Source organism: Epinephelus fuscoguttatus, linkage group LG15, assembly GCF_011397635.1.
Source record: "Epinephelus fuscoguttatus linkage group LG15, E.fuscoguttatus.final_Chr_v1".
Taxonomy (NCBI): domain Eukaryota; kingdom Metazoa; phylum Chordata; class Actinopteri; order Perciformes; family Serranidae; genus Epinephelus; species Epinephelus fuscoguttatus.
In genome coordinates, this window is record NC_064766.1 from 15,984,412 (window position 1) to 15,997,202 (window position 12,791).

The 12,791-nt window shown below is 39.6% G+C and overlaps 1 protein-coding gene across 2 annotated transcripts in view; it reads left to right on the top strand.

Annotated features, from left to right (window-relative positions):
* LOC125902096 (guanine nucleotide-binding protein G(olf) subunit alpha) overlaps positions 1-12,791 on the top strand; it is a 52,440-nt gene that overhangs the window by 34,648 nt on the left and 5,001 nt on the right. For both annotated transcript variants that reach the window (XM_049598224.1, XM_049598225.1), the window contains exons 6-9: positions 9,810-9,864; positions 9,976-10,049; positions 11,451-11,509; positions 11,721-11,841. In XM_049598224.1, coding sequence (XP_049454181.1) covers positions 9,810-9,864; positions 9,976-10,049; positions 11,451-11,509; positions 11,721-11,841 — 309 coding nt within the window. The remainder of the gene's footprint in view (positions 1-9,809; positions 9,865-9,975; positions 10,050-11,450; positions 11,510-11,720; positions 11,842-12,791) is intronic.

Below are 12,791 nucleotides of genomic sequence, written 5' to 3' on the forward strand. Positions count from 1 at the left end.
ATCAACAGAGAATGAATCTGCAACTATTTAGGTAACAAACAAATCATTTAAGTTATTTCTCAAGCAGAAATGCCAAATAGTCCCTCATTCCATCATCGTCTTGATTGTCAGGATTTGGTGTTTATCTGCGTTGTATGCGATTCCAGACTACATATATTTGGGTTTTTGAGTGTGGGTCAGACAAAACAATGACTCTGATTACCTTGGGCGTTAACAAACTGAGATGTGTATTTGACACTCTTATAAAGACATTTTAAAGACTAGGGATATGCGCGATTATTCGGCTGGTCCACTGAATATTACTACCCTTACCAGTCAGCACCAAAAATACTAAGCAGTTAAACTTATTATTAAAATTATTATTACAAATTATTGCGTTCAACCAATGAAAATTGTCCAAAAGAATATTGTTTCAATAAATATTATTTTTTCAACTTTTATTTAGTGAGTTGTTGTTGAAGTATGTTTTGTGTGACCCCCCCGAAAATATTTGACATTATAGATTAAATTGTGCTCGGTTTTGACTGTTGTGTTTTCTTACTTTTAGACCAGTTAACTTGTCGAAGTTTTAACTTCTTTTAAACATCAGGGAACTTAGTTGTAAAGAACATCCCTATTATAGATCATTCAAGAAAGTAATTATTAAAATGATTAATAATGAAATAGTAGAAATGTATATGTGTGTGTTTTTTATTATGCTTAGTTTGACTTTACTGAAAACTATAAATTATTGACCACCAAATATATAAACCAGCAGCATACATACAACACGTACATGTTGTCACCCTGTGCATCAAAGATGTACAGCTCATATGGTTCAATTTTTAGGCTAATCCCCTGATCTGCTGCTGTAACGACAAAAGAAACTAGCTTGCTAATTTGTTGACTTTCTGCATCCCAGTGTGCAAAAAGCCGCCATGATTCATGTTGTCACCATGTGCATTCCCTGGAGAGTGGTATATCAGTGCATTTTATAAGTTTGAACTTGAGTCTTCTGACCCTGCTGTTCTCACCTGTTCGTCTGCAAAGTCATGACACTGTTCACTTGTTACTTTGTACAGATATCCAACCTATCACCGACACATCAAATAACTTGAAATCAATTTCCCCTGATCTGCTCCTGTAATGACAGAAGAAACTACCTTGCTAATTTGTTGACTGGCTGCATCCAAGACAGTGTGCATAAAGCCACTGTGATTTGTTTATTTTGGGGGCTTGAGGATGTGTTGCTTTCTCCGTGGAGGGTTGTTACAAAGCCGTCACAACATCAGCACAGTTTGCAGTTACCTCTTGGCCGTAAAGAGTAATTTTCCAGTGTGCATTACCGTAACAGCAGCCCATCTCATGGGACTCCTATTGACTGCTCCGTGACTTGTAACATCCTTATCAATTATCCCCACAGTTCAGCTCTCAACTCATATAACCCTGTGCGTCTAATTTTTCACAACTGACGCCGCGTCTGTCATGTTGTGACAGTAACTTTGCGTCTCTTTTTACACACACTTCAGACTACACATTACATTCCTCCCCTTTACTGAAATGTGACTTATTTTGGGTTGTGTGCTTGAGATGGTGGCACTCTAAAATAATCTGTCTTCATAAGCCTAAATTTGCTGTGCCCTCCCACCAAAGACCCACACACACAGTAACACACATGCAATGTAGAAAGCTAGCACAGAGCACGGTTCTGCTTTGTGTTGATGTATGGGAGAGTCTGGGAATGGAAGGATACAAGTGCAGACTGGCTTAGGAAGAGACAGGGGGATAGAGAGAGAACGACAGAGAGAGAGAGAGAGAGGGAGAGAGGAGTGGTATGGACCGACTGGGGTTGCCATGGGAACCCAGCTGCTAAAAGCAGGCAGGGTCAGTGTGGAAGAGAGGCTGTGTGCAGCAGGAGCGAAGGGATGCCACCCGGAGGCCAGCTTGTGAACTACACAAACAGCACAGAGGCCTCGACAGTGCGAGCTCCAGCTGAGAATCTGCATTTTTAACATCTTTATATAAAAGTTAAAAACAGAAAATTAACTTTTTTTAAAATGGAGAATTTATTTCCTTCTGTGTGGATCTGGTTAATTTCTAATCCCCATCTGGTTCAGTCAGGCTTATGCAGTCTGCACTGATACTGTAGCCTCCCCTGTCTGATATTAGTCATTGGTTATTGACTTTTGATTAGGGGAAAGGAGGAAAAGCTCATTTTCACTGGGTCACAGATTGGCTTCCAAGCAGAACAACTAATTTGACATGGAGGCTGTGGTTGTTTACGGCCGAGTTAAAACCTGCTCAATATTGTTGATTAGACTATTTTTATGTCATTCTCTATTTTTGGCACAGACTAATTCAGCAGCTGACAGATAGTGTATCGATGTTGTGCTTCAATATTATTTAGAGAAACCCATAAGTCAATTTGACTGTGAGAACTGTAGTTGGGAGCTCAGGCCTGACAGAGTCCAAGTGCTCCCACTGTAGCTCGAATTTGGGGGATGAGTCTATTTTAAGCAGAGGTAATGTAATGGTCCACGTAGACACTGAGCAGAGACAAAAGGGCATTACAATGTATTTCACATTTTTATACAACACCTTTCAAAACCATGACTTGATGCGGCCCTGTTAGGCGAATTGGTGGCCTTGAGATAAAGCAGGCACTTTTGTTTACACAAGATTTGGTTTGACTTTCAGGAGTGTCTCCGTTCTTGCTCCTATATTTAGGAAGTACCCACTGAGCCGTTGATGGATTTGTCTAGTTTCAGATCCATCTCCCAAACTGCACAGTGTTCCTGTTTGGATGGATGAGTTGAACCCCGGGCTCAGATCTTTCCACCAGGTGACCAGGATCCTGCGCAGCTCCACCTTCACTCTGTCCTGCCGCACGTGGCTGTGTGTGCTGTACCAGCTCAATACCACTGACAGTCTGTGTTATGTGATGTGTAGTGTGGCTGGTTTTGTGAGAATACTGGGTTTGTTTTGTGAGACGAGACAGATGATGAAACAAGGAAAAGTTCTCGGTTGAAGTATTAGATTACAGTTTTTCAGACATATATTTTATGAATGATCCAAGTAGCACTAGTTTTTGGTCATTTCATCAATTAATTTATTGACAGAAAATTAATTACTAACTATTTTCAGAATTTTTCATTAATTTTTTTTAAACCAAAACATACAAAAAAAACCACAGTTTCTCCAGTGTGAGGATTTGGTACGTACTTCTGTTCATTTTGAACTGAGTGTCTTTGGGCTGTTGATTGCACAGAACAAGACATAAGAACCCATTATTTTAGCTTCTGGAAACTTGTATTGTGGTTTTTTTTGTTTTGTTTTGTTTGGGTTTTTTTAAATGTATTTTTAGACATTTTGTAGACCAAGTGTTCAAGAAAATAACTGGCAGATTAATCGACAATTAAAGTAATTGTTAGATGCTTTTTTAAGATTTTAAAATCTGTTAATTCAATGTTCCTATTAATAACAAGCAGTCACTACTGTTACTGTCATGTTTTTGCCCCAGAGATCATTTGTTTGTCAAACAGTGTGGTCGGTACGGTGATGCCGTTTGGCGTCAATTTTCCATCGCTGAACATTGACAGACTTAAAGGAATACTTCACCCCCCAAATGCCCAAATGACCATTTGTATATTAATTACTCACAGAATCTTACGTTGAGTTTGTGAATAAAACTTTTTTTCTCGCATTCCTCCAAAGGGAACGAAGACAGAAAATTCTTAATGAATTGAAGTCATAGGGGTCCATGTTTAACAACGGCAAACAGACAGCCCTTTTCGACGGGGAACTAAACTGAAAGTGAAACTTATCTATGCTCTTTTTAATGCCAGACTCCATTAACAAAAATAGTAATTTTACTTTACACAGGAGCTGCTGGTTTATCACTGACGCAATTGTGGTATGTTTGTTGTATTATGTGACAGCTGAATCCAAACTAACCCCTTTAAAAGTCATAAAATAACATTAGCTAACTAATCAATGTGGCAGCCAGAAAGAATTTTCTCAGTTTTTGGATTCTTTGTTCTCCGGATTCATGCAAGAAATTACTACACAAATTACTGTTTTTGTCAGTGGAGTCTGGCTTTAAAGAGATCATAAATAAGTTTGACCTTTAGCTTAGTTCCCCATTTGAAAGGGCTGCCTATGTGGGAAGTACTGAGCATACAAAAGAATAAATGAGACTTGGATTCTACTGCTAGTCGTATGAGAGTCTGTAAACAAATGTTTTGATAAAGTTTTGCTGTTAATAAACATGGACCCCTATGACTTCAATTCATTAAGCATTTTCTGTGTCTTTGGATTCTTCATTTCTTTGTGGAGGCATGCGAGAAAAACAATGTTTTCTTCATGAAATTAAGGCAATACAGGGTGAGTAATTGATATCCAAATAATCTTTTGGAGAGTGAGGTGTGCCTTTTAAGGTGTTTTTTTGTTTTTGTTTTTCTTTTCCTTTCCTTTCAGCAATGGCGAATATTGCTGCTCATGCTCTGTTCCCACCCAAATTTATTTCAAATTAATGTCATGAATTGTTACTTTAAGTTTTTCTCAGGCAAAATGAATGTAAAGCGCAACTGAGCCCTAACAAAAACATTAGAATAAAGCTTTACTGTCTGGAAACAGTGTGGTGGTGCTGCTGCCATGTCCAGCAGTGAGTTTTACAGCGCTGTCACCAGTCAGTCAGAGACTAAAGTGGAAGTCCATTATGCTGGCCTGAGCGGCTCAAAATATGGAAACTATTGATTGGATCCTCTGCACTGCTAATTAAAGATGCTCCACTATTTGTAAAAAGTCAACCCAATTATCAAATGAGCACATGAGGCTGGGCGCTGTTGGTTGGTGTGAAGGTTGCTGGTCTATTGGAGAGGACTGTTTTCCAGCCTTTATTCCAGCGTTGTTGCAACTTTTCAGTGTCTTTGTACTTTTGTGCATGTTCACAACTGGCTGTGTTTATGGACATGTGTTGTCTCTAGATACATAGCAGTTTGTTTTGGCTTAAAATTGAATGTTTGGTGCACTTCTTGGCTACGTTAGTCTGTTTGTACCTTTATTTGTATTTAGGCCTGTTTGTTTATTTGTTTGTTGTGGCTCTCCGAAAGCGACCTAATGGTACCAGAGTTTGTCAGTGGTCTGGTTCAGGGAGAAGACCCAGTGGAGCTGGGTGACCCATGTCCCCGAGCCCCGGTGTGAAGCGTTTTAATGCCCCCGCATCTCCACTGCCACCATCTTCCCTCTAGCCCCTTTTCTGCTCAATGGCCAGCAACATGTGACCTGAGGCCCCCCCCCTACAAACACACACACATCAACTATCCCTCAACATACTGGTGTGTGTGTGTGTGTGTGTGTGTGTGTATTCATGCCTATGTCAGTGTTTTATGGAAAGATGAAGCTAACAACACAGGAAGACCAGGCCAAGTCAAGTGATACTGTCCACAACAAAGCCTATACATAGCAGCACAGCCTGGCCCGCAGGACAGTGTGTTTTGGCTAAATACAGAGACAACCCAGCCCCGCAGACAGAAAGAGAGCGACTGTAATAGACAAGATAGTGGTGGAGTTTTCTTTCTTTTTTTTAATTCACCCTGCCAATAAAGAAACTGTCATGAACCACTAAAGATAAATCCAAAGTTACAGCTGGAATAATGTGGTTTAATGGTCTTGAACAGGCTTTAAAGTTAAAAAAAAAAACAAAAAAAAAGGTGACAAATTCATAACAAATAATAAACTATAATTTACTGTGAAAGTACATACTAAAAGCAAACTAGGTGCCAGTTATCCCTCAAATCCACAAATTTGCCAAAATGACCACATCACATAACAATCCCTGACGCCAGCAGAGAGCAGCTCTGGGAGGAAATTTAAGAAACCAAACACAAACCACTGATCTTCCCGGACCTGAAACCCAGCTCGTGTACTTTGTGGGGCTCGACCAGAACAGCCGTAGTTTCTGAAAACTGCACCCAAACCTTTTGACAAGGAATTATCTGGATGGCCACTCGGTAATCAATGTTATCTTTTCCTGCGTTTTTTTTTTTTTTGTTTTTTTTTTCCCCTGGATCCAGGACCCTTGTTCTTTTTCTCTTGCTGGGTACGAGGACTATATTTGGCTCTCCAGTGCTCTAGCAATAGTACTTCTGTCACATGGCAGTCACAAAGCGCTCAGTAATTATAACCTAGCTAGGTTTCTGAAAGGAAGGCTGACTAAAAATACTCCCACATTGTTGCAGTGATGGGGCAAAAGCTGGAGATTTTTGGAGGTTTTTCGAATGTTTTTGTGTGTGTCTGTCTGCTCAGGGGAGACAAGTGTGTGTGATACTCTGCTGTATGTTGTGTCTTGTCAGATACAGTGCAGATTAATGGCTGTGTTTGTCTTGGTTCCAGGGAAGCACTAATTGAAAAATAGATAATTGTGTGATTTGCTAAATTGCTAAATTTGATTCTCTGACCAATGTACATCTCTGTATGTGATGAGTTTGACTATAGATTTGTGTTGATGTCTCTTGTTTCAACATGATGAGTGTCTTTTTTTTGTTTGTTTGTTTGAAATGCACTCTTTATCTAGTGTAGAGTTGAAACAGAAGTTGATTAATTGATCGATCGACAGAAAAGTAATTTGCTATTTTTGTAACTATTTTGGTAATCAAATTAATAATAGTAATTTATTTATTTTCTTTCAAGCAAAAAAAAAAAGAAATGTGACAATAAGTTGAGTATCTTCAGATTTTTTCTGACATAATTTGATGACACCACCTTTGGTTTCAGGAATTGTGGTGGACATTTGTTATTTGTTTTTGACATCTTATATTAGGGTGTCTGCAGGTCCTGAAAAAGACTTTAAGTAAGTTTAACACTGAACCTAATACTTGCACTTACCTTGTGGCAAAATGTTGATTAACCTAATTCACTTGTAAGCATATTTCTACATAAATCCTACCTCTACACGAGACTACATACTACTTACCTTGAATAAAAGAACGATGAACTGTCCAAAAACCAGGTTTAAATTTGGTTAAAAATGAACTTGGTCTTAAAAAGCATTTAATTTAAGTGTCTGACACCTGTAGACACCCTGTGTATTGATTACATGATTCATAGAGAAAATAATTAGCAGATTAATCAGTGGTAAAAACTAAAATAAAAATAAAAATTAGACCTAATACAGTGAGGTCGAACTCACTGGATTAGGGTTTATTTTCGACCTCATGAAAACTTTTTGAAGATGTTTTGGAAACCTGCATTATTCACATCTACAGCTAAGTTTCTTCTTCATGTTTTTTTAGCTATTACTTCCTGTCTGTGCGCCACCAGCTGTCAATAGTTGTTACTGCCCTCTATAGTCAGTAGAAATCATGTTAACTTGGGTCTTGGGAAGCCCACAAGGGGTGTTTAAGAGAATTATTCCCCAGTTGAGAAATAAGAAAAGGTTTGATTGTACATCTCACAACTTGTGGATGAGCAGCTACAGGGTGACAAAGGGTTGCAAGGAAACATAACTTTGTATTAAAGTAGGTATAACTTTGTATTAAAGGGGCCACATGTGGAAAAAGTTTGGGAACCCCCTGCAATTGCACATGAGATCTAAAATTATGAGCACCTGTCATTTAAACATTGCTCTGCAGTGCTACAAGTGGTAACATAAACTCCTCAGGGTGTATCAAAGCTTCAGATTTAGGTGTTAAAGGTCTTTAGAAAGAAAGTAACAACCATCCAAAGGTCAATTTGCAAGTTAAAGACAAGGTGTGGAGAACTGTGGGAGTTTTTCATACTGGATTAGACCTCTGATCAGGCCAGGGAGATGACTTGGCACACACACCTCATCTGGTTAATAAGTACATGGTGTAACGTGCACTAAAATAATAAATAAGCAATTTTTAGATGTCACTTTAGCCTGTAGTACCCTGTGGCGTGAATTTGTCATTCTTGTGACATTGTAAAAACTGATTCAGCAGGTCAATAAAGACTATGTTTAGAACATTTTGTACAACATTTTATCAGTGAAATTCATTGGTAATGCTCCCTTCCTTTGCCTCGCACGGCTATGTCTGGTGATACAGTAGAAGCTACTTCGTGTGTGTGTGAAAGTCTAGTGCTCTTTCAGAAATAGCCTCACTTCTCCTTTTGTGTGCACTGTGTGAGGCAGAAATAAAGTCAGTGTGATGAAAACATTGTTGTCAGAGCACATGAGCAGCATTATCTTTCATAATCATATGAATAATAGACTATTCATTTTTAGGTTATTTAATTCTACATGGGCGTGTTGGGTGTGCTACTTTTAGTAGCTGGATTGAAAATGAACTGACAGCCATCCCCGGCTCAAACCGTACAAATACCCCGACTTACTAATCTTATGTACATCAGGTTTCTTGTAGCCGTGTCGACTGTCTTGTGACATCCTGAAGCTACAGACGGTTTGGGGAGAACATTCAGGGATGGTGAGGTTGGCTGTGTGGTCCACATCTCTGTCCTATATACTGGATTCAGTCACCAACTTCAGCTTTAGGCTGGAAACTCCTCTCCTACAGAAATGCCTGACCCACCTTTACCTTCTTAGCTTGCACTTTTACAGTACAGTATTGCTGTCACAATCATGGCATTCTGTGACTTTTAAGGATAACTATGTTCTTTTAATGCTGGCAAACATATTAGTACCACTAGAATTTTCAAGGCCGGTTCATTTGGAGCTCTGGTGTGGTCCGCTTTAATTGTCTGGATGGACGTACTGAATGTTAAAAGGCTGTTTCGGAAAATATATTTTCGGTTATATTGTGTAACCTAATTTATGTTACATGCCTGTATGGTAGTGTTATGATACCAAAATGTTTAACTTTGATGCAATATTGTGAAAAATATCGATAATCGATACCATTTTCAATACCACAGGAAAAAAAATTGACATTGAGGGCATACAAGTAAAAAAAAATTAACATAGCATAACACAGCTATAACACGACAGCAACTTTAGTGTATCAGTGCTGTGCAATGAGTATTTAAACCGTTTCAAATATTCAGAACCTATATGTATAGTGCTTTTCCCACAGCAGTGTCGTAATGGAGCTTTTATTTAGTGTATATACATTGTGCCCTTAGACCCGCATTGTTGGAGTCCTTTAATTGTGTGAGCCAGACCATCCAGGGGCCCGTGTGACCATGTGTCCCCAGCCTCAGTGTCCTGAGCCTGCTGTGCTGCAGAGAGGCCCAGCTGCTGCTGCTGCTGCCGCCGCTGATGCTGCACATGCTCTCTCAGTAGTGAAGAGACAGCAACAGCAAGCTGTCTAACCTCCACAATAACCGCCTTATGTAATCACTCTGGCTAGAGACAGACCAAAATAGCCCAGACTGAGCAGCCCTGCCCTCTTGTGGCAAGCGGCTGCACTAACACCGGCCTACCAAGCCTCCACAGGGAGTCAGACATGGCGGCCGTTTGCAGCATCCAGTGTAGCTCACATGAACATCTAAACAACTGTTGGGACTGATGCAGCACAGGAAGAAGGTTTAATGAATGATATAACAGCTGTGACGTTGTCATATTTGAAAATTGCAGTTGATAGATGGGTTGAAATGAATAAATAGGATTGTGTTCAGATTGTTGGAAATGACACTGGGTCTCTCTGTAAAATGAGCTCTGGTTTCTGGTTTATTTGGTTTAGAAATCAGTTTTTATTGAGACTAATCTGATTCATTTGCCAGTTTTCATACACAGTAACGATGAATGAATTTTTGTAGTGGAATCCCACTAACTTTAATGTTCCTGAAGCCTATAAAAATAGTTAGACCTGAGTGCAAAATCTAAATCTGCTCTGTTTCTTTGTTTGTTGCAGTTTCCTGGACAGAATTGACTCTGTAAGACAGAACGACTACACACCAACGGACCAGGTCAGTCCTCCCATTATTGCCCACAGCTTATAGTTTCCAAATCACTAACAAAAGCTTGCTTGTCTTAAATTTTTACTGAACTGGGTACATCTTAATTTCCCTGTTTGACAGGACCTGCTACGCTGCCGAGTGTTAACTTCAGGGATTTTCGAGACGAGGTTCCAAGTAGACAAAGTCAACTTTCAGTAAGTGTTTGCCCGCTTTCACTCGGACATAAAACGCATGATGAAGACATGTTTTCCCTTTGCTGATGAAGTTGTTGATTAATAGTTTATTTTTTATTGCACAACATTTTTCAAATCACATTTGATTTTATGTTAGCCAAGTAGCTTGTTAGCAACTTCTATACGTTTACTAATTTGCGCAAAAGACTTCCTACATAAATCATACAGGTGCCCCCTCTAAAAAATTTCCCATCTGCACTGTAAATCAGAAAAAAATAAAGCATATTTCCAAACATGGGACATCCAAAACATCCCAGTGCTAGGCAGCCAAAGACAGAACAAAGAGGGGTCTACAAAAATGCAAAGAAACTAAGTTAGGCATAAACTATACAAAGGAGTAAAGAAATTTTTATAAAAGAAATCTTAAATATCTTCAGTCACGTCCACTTCCTTTCATAAGCACCAGCTTCTCCTAACTCTGCCTCCCATTCCTGTGAAGGAGGCTCTCCAGGCGTTTTTCCAGTCAGTGTGAAAACTTGTTGACCTTACGCGTTTTATAAATATTTAACTGTGCCTGTTTTTTAGAATCACTGTTGTACCAATAATCTCACTTAAGAATTCACTCTTGGGTTGTGCCTCTATATTTGCCCTGGCCTCGTGAAACGTCATAAGTTCATACCCTGTAACAATAATGAACAAAACACTGAAGCCCCGACCTGCTCTGCGGCTTTGAGCTGAGGTAGATAAGAGCGTCACTGAAGTGCCTAAAATGCAAAGTGAATTCTCTGCGGTCGACCGCTGTGGTTTTGGAGTTTTTGACCATTGGTTGCAGTTACAAGAGCAGCCAATAAAAGTTAAAGTAAATGTTTCGTAACTGTGTTGATGATGTCAGATGAGATGACCTATTTCCGCAGTTGCAGACACAACAGACTTGTTCTACCATCTGAAACGGGCCTTTGTATCAAATTATATCATCCCGAATGATTGATACAAAGGCCCTGGGATGTGACTTCCCTTTGGGTGTGCATTTTTTCCATTATTCAGCTTTGATGACTTCTAAACATCCAGCCCGGGTCACACAGGGTACTGAGCATGTGCAAATAATGCTGCTCTTTATGTTATCTGTTCATTAATTGATTATTCATGTGTCCATCTGTATCTCTTTAAGATTTAGGATTGCCTTTTGCAAGCCAGACCTGAGATCAGTAACAGAAAATCTTTTGTCATAATTAGAAAAAAATAAATTCTTATGTGAACAGTCATCAAAACTAAAACTGGGGTGTAATCGTTCTCAGGCCAGCCAACTGCAGCACAATATGTACCTGATGTCCCAATAGTAATATGCACTCTTTGATAAAAGAGGGCAGCAGCAAGTGTGTTGTTGTGTCTGAGTCTGACCCAGTATTTCTGTCTCCTCCGTAGCATGTTTGATGTTGGGGGCCAGAGAGATGAAAGGAGAAAATGGATCCAGTGCTTTAACGGTGAGACTTTTTGTTCCTGTTCTTCTTCAAATAGCCACGCTGCACGTCCTTGACCAAACGCACGTTCTCCTCCTATCACAGCTCACCTATCTTAAAGTATTCTTTACCAGCTGAATCATCCCGTCACCTCTTATTTTTTTGGTGTGATGTCAGAGAGCTGTCCTGATGTAGTTCCTCTCCTCTCCTCTCCTCTCCTCTCCTCTCCTTCTAGACGTCACTGCTATCATCTTCGTGGTGGCCAGCAGCAGCTACAACATGGTAATAAGGGAAGACAATAACACCAACAGGCTACGGGAAGCCCTGGACCTCTTCCGCAGTATTTGGAACAACAGGTGAGTCAGAAACATGAATGAAGTTTGAGTCAAGTGGTTAATTCACATGTCAGGTCCAGGAGGGAGTTCTCTGCTTTGTTACCCTTTTCTTGTCTTGCTTACTGCTCCTCTGGGGTCTCATTTATAAACATTGCATACGCACAAAGCGAGGCCGGAAAGAGGCGTACACCACCTCCCTCGCAAAAGTTGTGATCTGTAAAAACAAACTTGATGGGAGAAACTTGAACCCATGCTTACGAAATTTTTGAAATGGGAAATTGGCGACATAGATGGTGAGGTGGAAGCCTGATTGTAGAAATTGTTGAATATTTTTGCTTTAACCAGGAATATGAGTTTAGTAAAGTCAAACTCTGCTTTATGAACCTAAAGCAACTGAACACAGACTTTAAATCTTCAAATTAGAATTGAATCTCTGATAGCCGTTTTTGTCAACCTAGGTAGTTATGTCGTTTGTCCTTTTTAACTACTGTATATTGTAACAGTCAACTCACCACCTCCACTACAGAAATTTAAGAAACACAGACTGTAGTGGGCTAGAAGCCCAAACCTGCCACAGCTTCACAAATCATGTTAATTGAATCATTTTAAACAGTTGTTTTTCAGTTGTACCACAGATAAATGTATAAAGCAGTCATTTGAAAACCTGGTAGTGTTCCAGTTTGACTACAGCATGAAAAGTATACCAGAATTTCCCAGTTTAATTTCACTTAGAACAGGTCGATGAGGTCATTAAAGAAACCTAGAGAGCTCAAGGGTGACGCAGCCGGCTGTGAACCGCAACATCTCCGTCTTTCTCACTTCTAATTTCCTGTAATGTGTCACTAATGACAGCATAAAAAAACCCCAAAAATGCAAATAAAAAAGCACCTCTTTTATCATCAACACACCCGAATGTATCATAGAGACTGAACTGACTGGCATTCCCATTTCTTGACTGTCTTTGAGCAAAT